Source organism: Trachemys scripta, chromosome 2, assembly GCF_013100865.1.
Source record: "Trachemys scripta elegans isolate TJP31775 chromosome 2, CAS_Tse_1.0, whole genome shotgun sequence".
Lineage (NCBI taxonomy): Eukaryota > Metazoa > Chordata > Testudines > Emydidae > Trachemys > Trachemys scripta.
In genome coordinates, this window is record NC_048299.1 from 647912 (window position 1) to 668453 (window position 20542).

The 20542-nt window shown below is 44.5% G+C and overlaps 2 protein-coding genes across 2 annotated transcripts in view; one reads left to right on the forward strand and one right to left on the reverse strand.

Annotated features, from left to right (window-relative positions):
- The window catches only part of LOC117871877 (GTPase IMAP family member 2-like), a 24345-nt gene extending 16374 nt beyond the window's left edge, over positions 1-7971 (reverse strand). Inside the window, exon 1 of the mRNA XM_034759656.1 lies at positions 7888-7971. The gene's annotated coding sequence lies outside the window, so the exon portion shown is untranslated. The remainder of the gene's footprint in view (positions 1-7887) is intronic.
- Positions 996-19377, forward strand: LOC117871872 (GTPase IMAP family member 4-like). The gene is made up of 3 exons (XM_034759643.1): positions 996-1310; positions 8604-8658; positions 15999-19377. The coding sequence occupies exons 2-3, from the start codon at positions 8619-8621 to the stop codon at positions 17033-17035; spliced, it is 1077 nt and encodes a 358-aa protein (XP_034615534.1). The 5' UTR covers positions 996-1310; positions 8604-8618; the 3' UTR covers positions 17036-19377.
- The last annotated feature ends 1165 nt before the right edge of the window (positions 19378-20542 follow it).

A 20542-nucleotide genomic window follows, 5' to 3' on the forward strand; every position in this document is an offset into this window, starting at 1 on the left:
TAATCAAGATGGCCCATTTCAGACAAGAAGGTATGAAGATACTTAACATGGGGAAATAGATTCAATGTTTGTAATGGCTCAGCTATTCCCATTCTCTATTCAAGCCTAAATTGATAGTATCTAGTTTGCATATTAATTCAAGTTCAGCAGTTTCTCGTTGGAGTCTGTTTTTGAAGCTTTTCTGTTGCAAAATTGCCACCTTTAGGTCTGTTACTGAGTGGCCAGAGAGATTGAAGTGTTCTCCTACTGGTTTTTGAATGTTACAATTCTTGACGTCTGATTTGTGTCCATTTATTCTTTTGTGTAGAGACTGTCTGGTTTGGCCAATGTACATGGCAGAGGGGCATTGCTGGCACATGATGGCATATATCACATTGGTAGATGTGCAGGTGAACAAGCAGGTGATGGTGTGGCTGGTGTGATTAGGTCCTATGATGATGTCATGAATAGATACGTGGACAGAGTTGGCATCAAGCTTTGTTGCAAGGATAGGTTCCTAGGTTAGTGCTTTTGTTGTGTGGTGCGTGGTTGCTGGTGAGTATTTGCTTCAGGTTGGGGGGCTGTCCGTAAGGGAGGACTGGTCTGTCTCCCAAGATCTGTGAGAGTGAGGGATCATCTTTCAGGATAGGTTGTAGATCTTTGATGATGCGCTGGACAGGTTTCAGTGGGGGCTGAAGGTGACAGCTAGTGGCGTTCTGTTATTTTCTCCAATGTTTGGGATGATTTAATTGAGGTTGGTCCTGCTTCTATGATTCAAATTCCCTCTTGAATTGTGAGCACCAGAATTCAACCCAGTATTCCAACAGCAGTTGCACTAGTGCCAAATCTCCCAGGTAGGGGCATTAATCACAACGAGAAGAAGGTCGGAATTGTGAGGTGAATTGTTTGCAATGAATGATTTGGTAAAACTATAGCTCCTGTGGGGAGTGCTTGTCCTAGGCTGTCGTTCACATCTCAAACACTGGGGACTTCAGCTTCAGTCTGGGTTGCTGCTCTACACAAACGCAGGATGCTCCTGGGAAAGGTTCTAGGGTTGTCTTGCTGGTAAAAATGATTGTTCTCATCCATTACACCCTGCACATATGCAGCAAGAGTTTGAACTAATTCTTTACATTCCTTCCTTCACTATTGAATGCTGTCTCTGACACAAATTTTAATCCAAACTTCATTAAGACAAGAAACCGTAAGAACTGCTGTGGCTGTTCTGCTAAAACACAGCTTCCTGGCAGGACAGCGTAGAAGCCGGAGGGAGCTGCAGACACCGGAGGAAGAGTAATCGAGTGTTCTCTGAGTGAGACAGAAGCCCAGAGGTAATATATTTACTTTAAGTTTGCTTAGCATGTTTGAAATGAGTTGTGTAACTGGCAGGTGAAGTGCTAGTTAGAGAGAGAGAGAGAGAGAGAGAGAGCAGATTTTAGGAGACTTCCTTTTTATGTTAGAGGGGCCATGTTCTTCTCTCGGTAGCACAGCTGTAGAGGTTGTGCTATGGGGGACCTGGTTGTAATTCTATAGGTAAGACTGTGTTACAGATTTCAGTTGGCACAAGCAAGTAAACACACCTGGTCATTCTGGGGTGCTCACGGAAAAATGAAAATCAGCAGGTTATAGTGGAGGAAGAGGTTGAATTTGCAATTGCTCAGAATGGAGTTAAGAGGTTATTATTTTTATGAAGGACTTACACCTACTCATTTGACAAATTTAGCAAGCCGGTGTCTCACCTTTTCTTTAGTTTTCTCTGATACTAAAATTACTTTCTAAAAATCTATGGGATTTTGTTCACCAGTTAATGAAAACATATAGTTGGGAAGCAAAAGTGTTTTATCTGTGTCACTTCTTCTATTTTTATGGGGGTGGGGAATTATAGTTTCCTGATAACTGCAAATAAGGGCACCAAGCTGAACCCACTGCATTTAAGAGTGACAACATTACAGATCCACTGGTGAGGAGAACTCTCACAAAGAGCGAGGGGATGGGAGGATATGTTGGGAATGTGCTTTTTTTTGTTATCTGCTGGACACTGAAGTGAAAGCTCTATAGGAGTGTTGGAATCTGTAATTACTAGTGCTGTAGGCAATATGAAGGTGGCAAAGAATGCAAGAGACTTTTCTCTCAGCTTCCTTTCTCCATGCTTTCTAGGTGTTGTGTGTGTCAAGTGCATTGTGATGCACCTTTAACTGTCACTAAATGTAGTTTTTGTTTGTGTTTAGTGTCTGTAACTCTATTTATAGTGGTGTAACTGAGAGCAGAATTTGGCTGATTAGGGATCTGGAGCACATGACTTATGAGGAGAGGCTGAGGGAACTGGGGTTATTTAGTCTGCAAAAGAGAAGAATGAGGGGGGATTTGATAGCAGCCTTCAACTACCTGAAGGGGGGTTTCAAAAAGGATGGAGCTCGGCTGTTCTCAGTGGTGGCAGATGACAGAACAAGGAGCAATGGTCTCAAGTTGCAGTGGGGGAGGTCCAGGTTGGATATTAGGAAAAACTATTTCACTAGGAGGGTGGTGAAGCACTGGAATGGGTTACCTAGGGAGGTGGTGGAATCTCCTTCCTTGGAGGTTTTTAAGGCCCGGCTTGACAAAGCCCTGGCTGGGATGATTTAGTTGGGAATTGGTCCTGCTTTGAGCAGGGGGTGGTACTAGATGACCTCCTGAGGTCCCTTCCTACCCTCGTATTCTATGATTCTATGAATGTTAAAATCTGTTTTCAGTGGGAAGATGTATGAAGAGAAGTGTGTTTTAATAATCCCATGGGATTTGTCAATATTCACAATAAAGCTGTGGATGGGCCATTCAAAGTTCGCTCATCCCTGCATTTCTGTGACTGATTAGCTCAAGCTTGAAATCGGAAGAAATCACAAGTATTAAGGAGGTTTAGAGAGCTGAAGAATCCCATCTCAATATCACAGTGAAAATGTAACTTGCATCCGCTGACATGAAAACAGCTCACTGAAGACCAGCCCACATAAGTGCCAGCCAAAACGCTGCCCCTGAAGTCAGGGCCCACGCTGCTGCTGCTGTGATGCTCCCCTGCAGGGCCCTGGCGCCCCAGAAGAGGAGGGGAAGGGAAAAGAGAAGACAGGGCTATTGCTCTGCCCCTGCTCCCCCACCTCCATGCCCTGGTCAGCTCCACAGGGGAGAATACGTCAGACCCCAGGAAGGCGTAAAGCAGCTTCCACACAGTGACCTGAAGGGTTCCATGTGCCCTCTGGCCTGTGACTCTCTTCAGTACCCCGGGGTTCAGAAGGTTTCAGCAGATCAAAGCAAGTGCGCAGCTGTCGTCCCATCATTAGAAAGGCAGGGGATGCCTTGGTCATAGCATGAGGTGTGTTTCTGTAGGAAAGTAAAATGGTATCCAGACGCTTTTGAATGGAGTGTTGTCCCCTTGCCGATTTCAAAGCTTGTTTCATTGTCTGCACAAATCTTTCAGTTAATCCACTGGTGGATGGATGACATGGTGCTGAAGTGATGTGGTGTATCCCATTTGCCTTTATAAAATTTTGAAACTCCCGAGAGATGAACTGCGGTTCGTTGTTGCTCACAAGTTGTTCTGGCAGACGGAAATGACTAAAGAGTCCCCGTACTTTTTGGATAGTACTCTCTGCAGTAGTGGACTGCATTATAGAGACTTCTGGCCATTTAGAATGGGCATCTACCATTACCAAGAACATGCTTTCTTCAAGGGGGCCAGAGAAGTCAACGTGAATATGTTGCCACGGGTTTTCAGGCCAGTCCCATGGGTGTAGGGGTGCCCACTGGGGTGCATTCCTCACACCCTGACATGACATACAAGCTCTTGCCTTCTCTTCAATAGCACTGTCCAATCCAGGCCACCAAAAATAGCTTCGTGCAATTTCCTTCATGCGCACTATTCTATAGTGACCGGAATGGAGCTGTTCTAACATCTGTGATCTCAGTGGTGGTGGGATAATGACACGTCTCCCCCACAACAAACAACCAGATTGGATCGATAACTCCATGCTCCTGGACATGTAGGTAACAAGGTCGGGTGAGACCAGAGAGGTTTGTCAAGATTTTCCATGCATCACCAGGTCCATAACTTGGGACAATACTGGGTCAACACGAGTTGCCTTCTTTATCTGAGTAGCAGTGATGGGTGTATTCTCTTCCTGCTCAAAGTAGAAGATTTCCTTTTGGGCACTATCTTGATGTTTGACTGGCAAAGGCAACCTTGAGAGCCCATCTGCATTGCTGTGCAGAGTGGATTTCCGATATTTGATTTCATATGTGTGCGCTGAAAGTAACAATGCCCAACGTTGCATATGACTAGCAGCTAATGGGGGAATGCCTGTGTAGGGTATTGACGTCCGAGATTGATGGTCTGTGAGAAGAGTAAATTTCCGCCCAAACAGGTACTGATGAAACTTCCAAATTCCAAAAATGATTCCCAATGCCTCATGTTCGATTTGGGCATAGTTAGTTTCTGCTTTCCTTAGAGTGCGTGAAGCAAAAGCAATAGGTCTCTCTTCTCCCAAAGGCATAATGTGTGACACAACTGCTCCCACTCCATAATTGTAGGGGTAAGGATGGATCAAAGTGCATCAGAACTTCAGAATTTAGCAATGCATCCTTAGCTTTGTTAAATGCAACATCACAGGCTTCAGTCCACTTCCAGGTCTTGTTCTGCCCAAGGAGTTCGTGAAGTGGTTTTAGCAGTGTGGCTGACTGTGAGATGAACTTTCCATAATAGTTCAGTAGTCCTAGAAATGAGCGAAGCTGGCTACCATTTCAATGAGGTATAGCCTCCACAATAGCCTTAACTTTTGCAGGGGCCTTATGAAGACCCGCAGCATCAATGATATGTCCCAAATATTCAACAAAGGGCTGGAAGAATTCACACTTATCTTTGCGGACTCGTAGGCCATACTCTTCCAGTCTTTGTAGGGTAGCCTCTAAATTCTTTAAGTGATCCTCTTCATTCCTTCCTGTGACCAGGATGTCGTACAGATAGCACTGGACTCCTGGCAAGCCACACAAGATCTGGTCCATAGCCCTCTGGAACATGGCGGGAGCAGACGTTATTCCGAAGGGTAGGCAACAGTATCGATAAAGCCCCTTATGAGTCACAATCGTCAACAGCTCTTGGGACTTTGCATCAATGTCATCTGTAAATACACTTGACTCAGATCAATCTTACTGAACTTTTGTCCCCCAGCAAGGCCCGCGAAGGGGGCATCGATGCGGGGAAGCGGGTATTGCTCTGCACATAACATCGGGTTGACAGTGACTTTAAAATCACCGCAAATCCGGAGGGAGCCATCTTTCTTCACTATTGGAAGGATAGGAGTTGCCCATGGGCTATGGGTAACTGGTATTAGGACTCCATTGGTGACCAGGCGCTCCAGGTCCGCTTCAACTTTTGGCCTGATGGCATATGGCACAGTTTGGGCTTTCAGATATTTTGGTGGACTGTCAGGTTTAATGTTCAATGTCACAGTGATTCCCTTCATACTTCCCAGATCCTCTCCAAAAACAGCAGCATGTCTCCTTAGTACAGTGGTCAGACTGGTTTCTTCTTTAGTCATTCGGTGAACTTCTGCCCAGTTCAGCTGAATCTTCCCAAGCCAAGACCTACCCATTAAGGCTGGGTAATTACCTCTCACCACAAACAGTGGCAATTTAGCAGCCTGTCCATTGAGCTCCACCTTAACATCAGTAGTGCCCAACATGGGCACAACTTCTCCCATATACGTCTTCAGAACAGTTTTTGTTGCCTTAAGTGGAAGATTCTGTAGCTTTTCTTTATACACAGTCTCGGAGACCAGCGAGACGGCTGCACCGGTGTCCAGTTCCATGTGTATAGGTTTGCCATCCAACAACGGGGTTACCCAGTATTCATGTGAGCGCACTGCCAAAGATAAAACATGCAGTGGCACTTCTTCTTGCAGTGAGATGTCACCTTGGTCATCCTGGGTCTGCTCTAGGGTATGCAGGGTTCCCCTTTTGTTGGCCAGACCACAGGCCTCTTTTTCTCTTGTTTACAGGCACGCTCGATGTGTCCCTTTTTGCCACAGTGTCGACACGCCAGGTCCTTACACCAGCATTCTGATGCCTGGTGACCCGGCTTACCACAGCGGTAACATTCCTGACTCTGCACAGTTTTGTGGGTAGGTTCTTGTGACACTTTATGCACCCTAGGGGATGCACGGATGTATTGCGCCTCCTTTGTAGCCAGTTCCATGAAGACAGCAATATCAATGGCCTTCTGTAAGGTAAGCTGAGCCTCTGTCAATAGGCACTTCTGTATAGCTTCACTGTGCAGGCCACACACTAACCTGTCACCAAGGGCATCATTTAACATCTCCTTAAATTCACAGTGTTCTGCTAGCTTCCTCAAAGTTGCTACAAATTGTACAACTGTTTCATCTTCTTTCTGGTCTCTTTTGTGGAACCTATATCTTTCAGCAATTACCAGGATTTCCACAATGTCACTGTAAGATTTGGTCTCTGGCTTAAGAGGGTGTAGTAAGCTGTGTAGCAGGGAGTAGGTCTTAGCCCCTACAACACTTAAGAATATTGACACCTTCTTCTCTTCTGTAATGTCATTTGCAATAACAAAAAGCTCAAAACACCATAGGAACAACAACCATGACAACCAAATACACAACACTCACTAAATGTTAAAAGACACACTCTCCCAGCAGCAAGGGAGACAATTAAGGGGAACAGACTGACCTCCAGGCCCAGAGGTTAGGGGTGGTGGGAAGCTGGGCCTGACAGGACTCGAGGTAGGATACACATGTGTAGACCTTGTGTTTTTTTTTAAATCCGTTCTCTCTAAAGCTTTGCTCCTGTGGCCTAAACAATACTTTTGCTTTAAGCAGAGAGCTTGTGTCACTCTATGCTTGTGTAACACCAACAGACCCCAGTCATCAGTGGGCGGGATCGAACTGGAGACCTCTGTAATGCCGACTGATACTGGGTGGTCGGCGGGGATCGAACCAGGAACCTCTGGAGCTTAGTGCATGAGCCTCTCCAGCATGAGCTAAAAGCCAAGTGACTGGCAACTACGGCTGTAGAGCAAACTCATTTAACTCTCTCCCTAAGTGGTCTCGGTGCCACTAGTGGGGACAGAACACCGCACCCAGGAGGTGTGTGGGTTACACTTGGTCACAGACTCCCAAAGAGGATCAAGTGCAGGGGCCCAAACTCAGTCAGGCCTTTGATTTGACCCATATCTGTACATGATCTTGCTGCATACAGGCTGTGACCTTGCTTGTCTCGTGTCCCACCCAGACAGCAAGCACAGGAGCTGCTGCCTCTGTCCAAGTGCAAGGGTCCCTCATGTACAAGCCTGTACATCCCCTTGTTTCCTAGGCTGCTGAGGCATCCATTGGTGCCTGCTACATAAGGAAAAGTTATTTACTTGTTCCCATAATATAAGAACTAGGGGTCACCAAATGAAATTAATGGGCAGCAGGTTTAAAACAAATAAAAGGAAGTTCTTCTTCACACAGCACACAGTCAACCTGTGGAACTCCTTGCCTGAGGAGGTTGTGAAGGCTAGGACTACTACAGGGTTTAAAAGAGAACTAGATAAATTCATGGAGGTTAAGTCCATTAATGGCTATTAGCCAGGATGGATAAGAAATAGTGTCTCTAGCCTCTGTTTGTCAGAGGGTGGAGATGGATGGCAGGAGAGAGATCACTTGATCATTGCCTGTTAGGTTCACTCAATCCGGGGCAACTGGCATTGGCCACTGTCAGTAGACAGGATACTTGGCTGGATGGACCTTTGGTCTGACCAAGTATGGCCATTCTTATGTTCTTAATTAACTATGCAGATTAACACAAGGTAATTTTATCCATTAAACGGTTCATATATAGTTCACCACAAATTTTAAAGAGACATATAAGCAATGCCCTTACTTCAAGTGTCATCTAACAGTTAGCCTTCCCTTTTGATCTCTGCAGCGATAGCCATGGTAATAGACAGGAACTCTATTACACTGTCAGCATCTATAAGATATAAGGAAACACATAGAATTAGTATTACCTCTAACAATACCGGATTGCACTTCAAAGTTCTATTCCAACCTAGTGGAATGACCTTGTTATCATTTACATATCTTCCTGACAAGTCTTTAACGGTCGACCTTGGGTCATCCAGCCTATGGGTTCGTTAACCTTTCTGGCCATGTGCCACATTTTGCTCAGATAACATCACAGGGGGTGAATAAGTGTTCTGTGGGAGAACCTCCATTCAGGGGCCCCACCTCCATCACAGAGGTCAGGAAGGATAATGAATTTCATTAATAAATCTGCACAACATTTTAAATTGAAGTTTATGTTCTAAAGCAAATTAGCTTCTTAAATTATTTGCAAGAAATGTCACTTGGAGCTGTACAAAACTTGGCAGTTATGCTGAGACTGCAGGAGGAATTTTTGGGGCCAGCAGTTTCTGAAGTGCAGCTGGGGGAGAGTCAAGAGAAGGTTTAATTTTCTGCCATGGCCAATTCCACAATTGTGTAGAAGAGAGGTCATCAAAGAGGTATTAGATGTTTATCCCGTACCTGCATGTCCGTCACTGTGTTCTGAATTTCCATATTAAACTGCTTGTAAACGGGTCTGTGTTTTTTCTACAGACGGATCACCCAGATATGGAAGAAGAAATTCAGGCAAGAGATGAACTTTCCCATGGTAAGAAAATGACATCAAACGCCTTGTTGTGCCCCTATTGCTGCCTTTATGCTCTACTCAGCTTTCCCTGTAGTGGAAAATGAACATTCTTCACTTGCATCTGAAGAAGTGAGGTTCTTACCCACGAAAGCTTATGCTCCCAGTACTTCTGTTAGTCTCTAAGGTGCCACAGGACCCTCTGTTGCATTCTTCACACAGCGCACAGTCAACCTGTGGAACTCCTTGCCTGAGGAGGTTGTGAAGGCTATGACTATAACAGGTATACTTTTATCCACCTGAACAGCTACAGTGGCTCCCCAGAACAGATGAACACCTCCTCACCTGGATGGAAATAGGCTGTCCTGAGTGCAGATGTGAGCTCCTCAAACAGGAGAGGGAAATCCAGGGTTCCAGGACTACCAAATGTTCTGTATTTCTGACCAAATGACAGTTTGTTTGTGTCAGGGTTCCTTTCCCACTCTGAACTCTAGGGTACAGACGTGGGGACCCGCATGAAAAACCCCCTACGCTTATTTCTACCAGTTTAGGTTGAAACTTCCCCAAGACACAAATTCTTGCCCTTGGATAGTACGCGGCCACCACCAAATGAATTAACAAAGAATCAGGGAAAGACCACTTGGAGTTCCTATCCCCACAAAATATCTCCCCAAGCCCTTACACCCCCTTTTATGGGGAGGCTTGAGGTCCCTTCCAACTCTGATATTCTATGATTCTATGATTCTATGATTCCCTAAAGTGCGTGACCTTGCATGATTAAATTTCATTCCATTTCTATTACTCCAGTTTTCAAAGTCATCCAGATCTTATTGTAGGATATTCTGCTCCTCCTCTATATTGGCAATACCTCCCAAATTGATGTCATCCACAAATTTTATTAGCACACTCCCACTTCTTGTGCCAAGGTCATTAATATATTAAATAAGATTGATCTCAAGACTGATCCCTGTGGAACTCGACTAATAACCTCCCTCCAGCTTGACAGTTCACCTTTCAGCATGCCCCCCTGTAGTCTCCCCTTTAATCAGTTGTCACCATGCCTCAGTGGGTCACAGATGAGAATACCAGATTATAGGTAAACTGCTGAGAAATAGTCTGCCCTATTAGATTACACCAAGCCAGCAAGAAAACTTCTATCTCACTACACTGGTTAACAAGAAGTCAAAAATGCAGTCTCCTTACATATTCCAGCCCTTATTTCATCACCCAGACACTAGACATTATGATGAGTGGTTACTGAAAACCAATTTCATCAAACAAAGGGTCTTTCTGATCTCAAGAGTTCAGCCACATAGCCAGGTCAATATGTAACTCAGATTTTACCTAATAATCATACTGTTGCCAATCCTTTAGTAACTGAAATCTAAACATTTATTTATAAAGAAGAGAAGAGAGTTAAAATGGTTAATAGATAATATACATAAATCATTACAAATTTCTTGCATCAGGTTTGAAGCAGTGATGGAATAAACTGACTTGTAAAGTCTCTGGTAGCTTCGAAAGTTCAGTGTGTTCCTTTTAGTTGTAAAGCCACAGTCCAGAGAATCAGAGCAGGAAAGAGACAACATGGAGATGATGCAAGGGTCTTTTATACCCTCTGCCATGTGCTTGGAATTTTACTGTCGCAAAACAAATCTCACAGCAGTTTGTGGAAAATTACCGGCACAAGATGGAGTCCAGGGTCACATGAGCAAGTCACCTGCCCTTACATGGATTGCTGACTCACAGGGGCAGCCGTTGGCCACTTGGAGGCTAAGTTCTCTGCAGGAAGAGCCATCTGGGTAGAATGAGTTTCTTCTATGGCCGATTGTGAGAGTTAATTGCCTTTGATGGGTCATCAACACAAAGCTGTCTGGCTTTGATGTAGGTATTACCTGTTGGGTGTTACCCCAGGAACATATACAGATATTGAGACACAGATATTCATAACTTCAGATACATTGATGATACCTGGATTTAAACAGGATAATCATCTTTATGGAATCATAATTTTTCCACTGACATCTTACATGAAATGTTTTGTTGCAATTGTCTAACAGAGGTAATATTAATTATATAAATGGTCATATTTCAATCATACAGCATCGCACTGTAGCCACCTTTCAATTCTCATATTAATCCCCATCTTCTCCAATGTAACTAATGATTTCCCATGTGGAACTGTATCAAATGCATTACTGAAATCCAGGCTTATTAGCTCTACTGCATTTCCTTTATCTAAATAAATCAGTTATCGTCTCAAAGAGAGAGATCAGGTTGGTTAGGCAAGATCTGCCTTTTGTAAACCATGTTGTATTTTATCCCAACTACCATTTCCCTCTATGTCCTTAACTACTTTCTCCTTCAAAATTTGTTCCAAGACCTTGTGTACCACTGAGGTCAAACTAAAAGACCTACAGTTTCCCCTTTCTCAGAAATAGGTACGATATTAGCAATTCTCCAATCTTAGGGTACGACCCCCTGAGTTTACAGATTCATTAAAAATCCTTGCTATTTGGCTTGCAATTTCATGTGCCAGTTCCTTTAATATTCTTGGATGGAGATGATCTGGGCCCCTGATTTAGTATTGTTTAGCTGTTTAAGTTTGACTTCCACTTCAGATGTGGTATTTCTACTTCCCTATCCTCATTTCCATAGCCACTCTGCCACTACCCTTAGGCTCCTCATTATTCTTTTTTAAAACTGAGCCAAAGTATTCATTTAGGAGTTGGGCCAGGCCCAGAGTATCTTTAGTCTCCACCCCATCCTCAGGGTTTAGCGTTCAAACTTATTCTTTCCTTGGTTTCTTTTTATTTATATGGCCAGGGGTATATTCAGGTTGGAAATTAGAAGTCTGTTTCTAACCATCAGAGGAGCGAGGTTCCTGAACAGCCTCCCAATGGGAGTTGTGGAGTGTAAGCTGGCGTGGCCATCCCTCCCCATCCGTCTTTGGGGGAGGTCACACCTGCTCTCAGTTTGACTTGTTAGAGTATTCTCCAAACAAAGGGAAAAGGGGGAATTAGCACCTCGCAACAGGCTTCGGCCTTCAAGCAGGGCAGGGCCATGAACAGTCTGGCAACCAGGAAGAGCTGTAGCAGTTCATTCGCCCAGCCTTTAAGCAGCGCGGGACAGCAAACAGTCAGGGCTGTGGCCTGCAGTAAGGAAGGAGTGAGCACCAAGCACAGTCTGTGGCGCTCAGGCAGGAGTGTCCAAGGAGTGCAGGCTTCTTGGCCTAAAGAGGGGGAGTACTGCCACTTCAGGGGTGGGGTGGCAGAGAGGATGTGGGTCCTCCCAATTCCATCACATCCCAGCCCAGGGCCCTAACAGTAGCGGAAGTGATCTGCCACTGAGTCAGCAGGGATCCACCCACAACATGCTAACCTTGTATCAGGCCATTTCTCAACCCAACTGTTGCCTGGTTTCTCTGGGCTACTTCCTACTCTCCCCTGGGCATACCTGCATCTGGGGTCATCCTCAGTCTCCCTGGGATATGCCACCAAGGACAGCGGTAGCAGCTCCTCAGCATCAGGAGAGGCATTGCTCTCTAGAAGATCGTAGAGGCCCTCTGGCTGCCGCGGTTCTGTTTGGCATCCCACTCCAGCAGCAAGGAAGACACATCTGTCTCACTTGGCAGCTCCCTTCCAACTGACTTCTGGGCTGGCATTTTATACTTCCTGTCCTGCTCCTTTGCTTCCAGAGTGCTGGGCGTGGTCCTCCTGGCTCCCCCCACCAGGCAGCTCTGTGTACAAGGCATCATTTCTGAAAAATGTCATTGTCTGAACAATCATTGGAGATGAGAATCTCTCTTTGGCCAGTTCATAGAATATCAGAGTTGGAAGGGACCTCATCTAGTCCAACCCCCTGCTCAAAGCAGGACCAATCCCCAATTAAATCATCCAACAGATTTTTGCCCCATATCCCTAAATGGCCCCCTCAAGGATTGAGTTTACAACCCTGGGCTTAGCAGGCCAATGCTCAAACCACTGAGCTACCCCTCCCCCTTGCAAAACATAACATTTTCCCATATACATCATCTAAGTTCCAATAGACAACTTTAAAATATATGCAGCTCATTTGCATAAGAAACCTATAAATAAAGAGAGGAGCAGCCATTTTAACTAAGTTGTTATTGATCTGGAGAGCAGACAGAACTGTCAAAATACCTGAGCCAGCAAAATACTCCTGCTCTGAAAAAGGGCTGTAAAGAAAGCAGTAACCAAGACTCGGGAGAACGGGGACAAGAAATGTATCTATGTGCATGAAGTGGTCCTAGAGTCATAGTTTTGAAAGCCAGAAGAACCATTGTGATCATCTAGTCTGATATCCTCTATAACAGGCCATAGAACTTCTCCAAAACTAAGTTGAAGTAAGTTCACCTGGACACTGGCATCTCTTCTAAGGCCATGGGTATTATGAATTCCTTTGTAAACTACATCTTCGACCACATTGCTGGAGAAACATCTCACTTGGTGCATTACAAAAAGTGCTCAACCATCACTTTCCGGAAGATCCAAAGCAACGTGGGCCTGCTGCTTCAAGGGGAGTTGGCCGGACACGACTTTGTCTAGGGGTACAAAGGCTGTTACCAAGTGCACCAGCTCTAAGTAAAGATCTGTTGAAAGCATGTTAACGTCTGTAACCCAAAGGCTTTTTTCAGGACCACCCACCTTCTTGGCAAAAGAACTTTAGCTCTAAAACATGCATTGCTTCTTTATATACACACTCTGCTCTGCATTAGTTACTGAGTGGTACTGGTAATATTATATTAAATCAGCTGAACATGGGTTCCCAGTGTGATGGTGTGGCCAACAAGGCTACTGCAATCCGTGGATATATAAACAGAGGAATCTCAAGTAATCATAGGGAGCTTATAGGACCTCTGTGTTTGGCACTGGTATGCCTGTTGCTGGAATAATGTATCCAGTTCTGGTAGCCACAATTCAAGAAGGGTGTTGATAAATTGTAGAGGTTCAGAATAATTAATGGATTGGAAAACATGCCTTAAAGATAAACGTTAGGTGCTCAACTATTTACCTTAACAAGAGAAGGTTAAGGGGTGACTGTATCACAGTCTCTGAGTATGTACCTGGGTAACAAATATTTATAATGGGCCCTTCAATTGAGCAGAGAAGGGCATAACATGATCTAATGTCTGGAAGTTGAAGCTAGACAAATTCAGACTGGAAATAAGGCGTACATTTTTAACAGTGGGAGTAATTAACCACTTGAAAACCTACCAAGGGTTGTGGTGGATTCTCCAGCACTGGCAATTTTTAAAGCGAGTGGATTTTTTAAAATGATCTGCTCTGGTTCAAACAGAATTAAATCTAGTCTGACCTTGCATATAACACAGGCCAGAAAACTGCTCCCAAATAATTCCTAGAGAAAAGAATGCAACCTTGATTTAAAAATTGTCAATGATGGCGAATTCCCCACAATCCTTGGTAAATGGTTCCAGTGGTTAATTATTCTCACTGTTAAACATGTATATCTTATTTCCAGTCTGAATTTGGCTAGCTTCAACTTCCAGCCATTGGAGCATATTAGACCTTTCTCTGCTAGACTGAAGAGCTTATTATTCAATATTTCTTACCCATGTAGATACTTATAGACTGTAATCAAGTCACTCCTTAACCTTCTCTTTGTTAAACTAAATAGATAGACTCAAAGAGCTCAATCACAGTAAAGCAGGGTTTCTAATCCTTTAATCAATCTCCTGGCTCTTCTCTGACCCCTCTCCAATTTTTCAACAGCCTTCTTGAATTGCGGGCACCAGAACTGCGCATCATATTCCAGTTGCGGTCTCAACAGTGCCAAATTCATCCCAGGATCACATTAGCTCTTTTGGCCACAGTGTCACACTGGGAGCTCATGTTCAGCTGATTATTCACCACGACCCCCAAATATTTTTCAGAGTCTCTGCTTCCCAGGTTAGTGTCCCCCATCCTGTAGGTGTGGCTGACATTCTTTATTTCTAGAGGTATATGTAAAACCATACCAACCCCCCAAAGATCAGCAATAGGTTTGAATCCTTTAATCTAATTTATATTTTAGACCAGCGGTGTCCAATACGTTCGCCACTAGCCACATGTAGCTTATAGGCTATTGAATTGTGGCTAATGCATGTGGCTTTTTTATAATGTGGCTAATAAGAAAAATTCAAAACCACAAGTGTGGCTAGCATCGAATTTCTATTGGACACCGCTGTTTTAGACCCTTATTACTTGCATTATGGGAGTGAGGACTTGATACACTTTCCGAGTGTGTTACACAACTATTTACTCGTCAGCAACAGACTATTGGTTATAAGGAATCCTGGATTCTACCTGTGGCCATGGGGGAGGAGTGGAGATTATAGTGGTTCGCAGGGCCGGCTCTAGGATTTTTGCCGCCCAAAGCAAAAACAATTTTGGCCGCCCCCCCCCCCCGCCCCTTATTTAATTACCCCACCCCCGGCCCCGCCTCAACTCCGCCCCTTCCCCAAATCCCCAGCCCTGCCTCCTCCCCCTAGACTCTCAAGCCTAGGAGGGAGGGAGGGAGGCAGGGGGAGGAGCGGCACCCGCGCCGCGGCCACTAGGGATCTCCCCCTCCCTCCCAGGCTTCAGAGCCTGGGAGGGAGGGCGAGTAGCGGCGCGCGAATCAGCTGTTTCGCGCGCCGTGGCAGCAGCAGTGGAGGTGAGCTAGGGCGGCCGGGGCACATTTTTAGGGGCGGCATTCTGGCGCCGGCCATGCCGCCCCTAAAAATGTGCCTCCCCAAGCACCAGCTTGTTTTGCTGGTGCCTAGAGCCGGCCCTGGTGGGTGGGGTAGAATGTCCCAATCTGCTGTAAGCTGTTTGAAAAGGAAATTGGTGCACAGGATAAAACTGGGGTTCGCTAAACTAGTTCGAGAGCTGGATTCTGGGCCTGCCTTGACTTTCCATAAGCTCTCTGCTAGAGCTACTCAAAACTCTGAATTTCCATGTTGCAGGATGTTGCAAAATTCGTTTTCACTCTGAATTTTTTCTTAGTTTGTGGAGTGTTTTCATTTTTATATCTTTATTGTTTTTACCGTATTTCATGATGTCAGTAATAGTCATGCACACGGAGCCAAACTGTTCCACTGTAACATAACCAGGAGACACTTTGATCCAGAAAGAAGATAAGATTGTTCAATTAGTAATATGCAGCAGCTGATCTTACTGATTTAAAATAAATATAATAGAATATTTCAACTATTATGTTATGACATGTCAGTAATAGTGGTGCTTTTTAAACAGCTCTTTAAGGGTTAAAACATTTTTTATTCCAGAAAGAGAACTCCTAAATAATCTCTGCTCTGTGAATGTTGCAGTGATGTGTCAATTCTCTCCTATTTGTTCCAACAGCCCCAGACAATGGTGACCATGAACTGAAAATCATCCTTGTTGGTAAAACTGGAGCTGGGAAAAGTGCAACAGGGAACACCATCCTGGGCCAGAAAGTGTTTGACTCCAAACTCAGTGTGAGGCCAGTAACTGAGAAATGTGTTAAAGGGAGCAGGAGCTGGAATGGGAGGGAGGTGGTGGTTATCGATACTTCTGCCATTTTGGACACAAAGGTACCTGACGAAGAAACCTCCCAGGAGATCTGTCGCTGTGTTGTGCTTTCCTCTCCAGGCCCCCACGCCCTTGTGCTGGTGACCCAGCTGGGCCGTTACACTGAGGAAGACAAGGACGCTGTGCAGCGAGTGCAAGAGATTTTTGGAGCTAAGGTAATGAAATATGTCATTACCTTATTCACCCGAAAGGAAGATTTAGGGGATGGCTCATTGAGTGACTATGTAACACATTCAGATAACCGAGATCTTCAAAGGCTAATTGATGAGTGCGGGAAGCGATATTGCGCTTTCAATAACAAAGCAACAGGAACAGACCAGGAAGCCCAGGTTGAAGAGCTGATGGGACTGATGGAGAGAATGGTACAGGAGAACAGAGGCCAATATACAAATGAGACTTACCAATACGTTGAGAAGATGCTCCAATTCAAAATGGATGAGTTACAGAAACTGTACAGAGAAGAGATGGAAAGAAAGAGAGAAGAAATAATACAGTGCTTTACAGAGAACTGTAAGAAGATAAAGGAAGAGTCAAACCTGAGAGAAGAGGAATTAAAGGAAAAACTTGAGAAACAGGAGAAGGTTAAAGAAGATGCTTTCCTGCAGCTGAAGCACATGGAACAAAAAAAAATGGAAGCCATGGAGCAAAAGCTGCTGAAAGAGTTGGAAGGAATACAGAAAAGTTATGAGAAAAAACAAAAACAAATCAGAGAAGAAGCTGAGAATGGTTTTAGCATAATGAGTATGATTTGGGAAATGGGTCTTTGGGTATATTCATGTTTCCCAAACTGGGATACATTTAGCAATTATTTTCCATTCTGGAGGTGAATGAATTATCTTTCTTTGCATTTCCCCCTGTGGTTTAATCTGATTTGTTATTGATGAAGTTTCACCCCATTGTGACTCTACAGTCTTTGAAATGTCATGTCTAGTTCTTCTGTTAACTTCACAGGCAGAGTAGCATGGGACAACTGAATAAACATGAATAAAATCATCCATAAATATGTATTTCTTATTATGCTGAAATGGAAATATCTCAGTCAGTCAGAGAACAGGGATACTGTCCTGTCACTGAAGTGTACCGACATTTTTTCCTAATTATGAAATACCCTACTCTGTGATTGGTTATGGGTAAGTTATTTCCATAACCATTCTATGGTTATTTCTCATTAACAGTATTAAACAAATCCCTGCACTGATTGGCTAATAATGACGGTCAGTCAATTGATTTGACATAGTCTTTCATGAAACTCTGCTGAAAAAAACATTAATCCTATGCAAAATCATTGCTGCCAATATTAACTGAATTAAAAACTGGTTAATGGATCACAAGGTTTAACTCTCCATAAGGAATCATCATCCTTGGTCGTATTTCTAGTGGAATTCTACAGGGACCTGTTCTTGGCCCAGTGCTATACAGGATCTTTTTAATTGGTTTAGAAATATTGCTGGTAAAATTAGCAGATGACACAAAAGGTGGTGGAGTGACAAATAATGATACTGGATTAGAGAGTATGCTTATAACATTTGCAGATGACACCGAGCTGGGAAAGGTTGCAAGCACTTTAGAGGACAGGTTTAAATGACCTTGATAAATTGGAGAATTGGTCCGAATTCAACAAGATGAAATTCAATAAAAATGAAGACAAGTGCAAAGTACTTCACTTAGGAAGGAAAAACCGAATGCACAACTCCCAAATGGTGAATAACTGTCTAGGTGGTAGTAGTGCTGAAGAGGATCTGGGCGATTATAGTGGATCACAAACTGAACACAAGTCAGCAATGGAACACAGCTGCCAGAAAGGCTCATGCGATTCCGGGGTGCATTAACAGGAGTGTCGTATGTAAGACACAGGAAGTAACTGTCCTGCTCTCCTTGGCAATGCTGAATCCCCAGCTGGAGTCCTGTGTCCAATTCCAGGCACCACAATTCAGGAAAGCTGTGGACAAATAGGGGAGAGTCCAGAGCAGTAGAGCCCTGCGTGGATACAAAACGGATATCCATGGATGTGGATATCCCCGAATCGAAATCATAGATCAGCGGCGCTGCAGGACTCTACAGTGAATTGCAGCAGCGAAAGCAGAAGCCAGCGCCCTGCACCAGCAGCTCCTCTAGCGTGGCTGTGCCACCCCCTAGCCTGGGCAGTAATCCCTTCCATTCTGCAGTCTGTGTCTCCTGTCCAGAGGTGTGCAAGCCGCTTGCACACACTAGTGTGAATAGGGACAGCTGTCGTTGAGCCTGGTTCCAGCCCCAGTGAGTGGGGCTGGGGGCGGTACAGCCACGCCGGAGGAGCTGCTGGCACGGGGCGCTGGCTCCTGGGAGTGGTGGACTGACGTTCTGCTGCTTTCCCCACTGTGGTCCCCAGTAGAGCCCTGAAGCTCTGCTAATATCTGATTATCGCATCCACAGATATACATTTTGTATCTGGGAGGGGCTCTACAAAGCAGAGCAAGAACATATTGTATTCATATTTGCAATGAAAGCATGACCATTTCTAGCTGACTCCTAGATTTGTTTAGCAGGTTAAAGCTGAGCTGTGTGCGGATAGTGTGCATGCGAGAGGGATGGTTAATTATTATTAAGGGTTTTTTTATATAAGGCTTTTATCCAAAGCACTTTACAATAGTTAGCTAATGGCACAAACAACATTTGGAAGGATCATTAAGTGATCCCTTGAGACCCTCAAGAATTTTCAAGTAGTCCGTGAAAAAAAAGTGTGAGAACCACTGATCTAGAAGAAAAAAAGATCTGAGATCCAATGGCTGGAAGTCAAATTTATAACCATTCAGACTAGAAATAAAGCACAAAGTTTTAGTCTTGAGGGTTATTATCCATTGGGACAATTTACCCCAGGATATGGTGCATCTTCTAAAAGATACATTATAGATTAAACAGAAGTGATGGGTTTGATGCAGAAATTACTGGGTGAGGCTCTATGGCCCCTGCCATTCAGGAGGGCAAACTAGTCGATCATCACCATCCCTCCTGGCCTAAGATCTGTGGATTTATGAATTCAGGCCCAAGGATTTGCCTAATTACTTAATGGAAATTCTCAGTAAGATTCAGGCTCAGATCTCCAAAGGTATTTAGGTACCTAACACCCATTGGTATCAATGAGAGTTAGGCACCTTCATACCTTTGAGGACACTTTTTACGCTCCTAAATTTATATAGAATCATAGAATCATAGAATATCAGAGTTGGAAGGGACCTCAAGAGGTCATCTAGTCCAACCCCCTGCTCAAAGCAGGACCAATTCCCAGCTAAATCATCCCAGCCAGGGCTTTGTCAAGCCGGGCCTTAAAAACCTCCAAGGAAGGAGACTCCACCACCTCCCTAGGTAACGCATTCCAGTGTTTCACCACCCTCCTAGTGAAATAGTTTTTCCTGATATCCAACCTGGACCTCCCGCACTGCAACTTGAGACCATTGCTCCTTGTTCTGTCATCTGCCACCACTGAGAACAGCCGAGCTCCATCCTCTTTGGAACCCCCCTTCAGGTAGTTGAAGGCTGCTATCAAATCCCCCCTCATTCTTCTCTTCTGGAGACTAAACAATCCCAGTTCTCTCAGCCTCTCCTCATAAGTCATGAGCTCCAGACCCCTAATCATTTTTGTTGCCCTCCGCTGGACTCTTTCCAATTTTTCCACATCCTTCTTGTAGTGTGGGGCCCAAAACTGGAAATGAAGAAAAAAATACCAAAGAACAAAGGAAATGGGGCTGGTAAATTGCTGAAATTAAAACAGCTTTTTAAACGAGGTTAATAAAAAATATCATTTTTTTTTATTCATTTCCTCCTGTGGTCCTGCTTCTCCTTCTCTGAAGTCAATGAGAGCTTTTGTTTTGATTTCAATGGAAGCAGGGCTCAGAAACCCACACCAGAGCATCACTGAATATACTGTTTTGTTCTCCAATGTCTCAGCTTTCATTTTTTTAAAAGAAGGTCTCTAGCTGCTATGGTTGCAGATAAAACCTTAAAATGTAATGATGCAGCAACATCTGCCTGATTCTGCCGCAGAACAATAGCTTTGAAAGGTGTGAACCACCATATGCATGTCAGAGACTGTTGCGGATTGTGGGGGAGTTAGGGCCCTGCACCCCTCTTCCCGAGATTCACTGCGACTCTCAGCCAGCCAGTAAAGCAGAAGGTTTATTTAAGGACAGGAACACAGTCTCAAGCAGAGCGTGTAGGTACGACCAGACCCCCTCAATTAGGTCCCTCTGGGAGGTTCAGGGAGCTTAGACCCCAGCTTGGGGTTCCCTGCGTTGCACCACCCAGCCCCAACCGAAACTAAACTCCCAGCCCCTCCCGCTGCTCCTCTCCTTTGTTCAGTC

Coding starts and splice junctions, on each gene's coding strand:
- LOC117871872 (XM_034759643.1), top strand. CDS start 8,619: ATGGAAGAAGAAATTCAGGCAAGAGATGAACTTTCCCATG. Junction 8,659..15,998: donor AAGAGATGAACTTTCCCATG/GTAAGAAAATGA, acceptor TTGTTCCAACAG/CCCCAGACAATGGTGACCAT.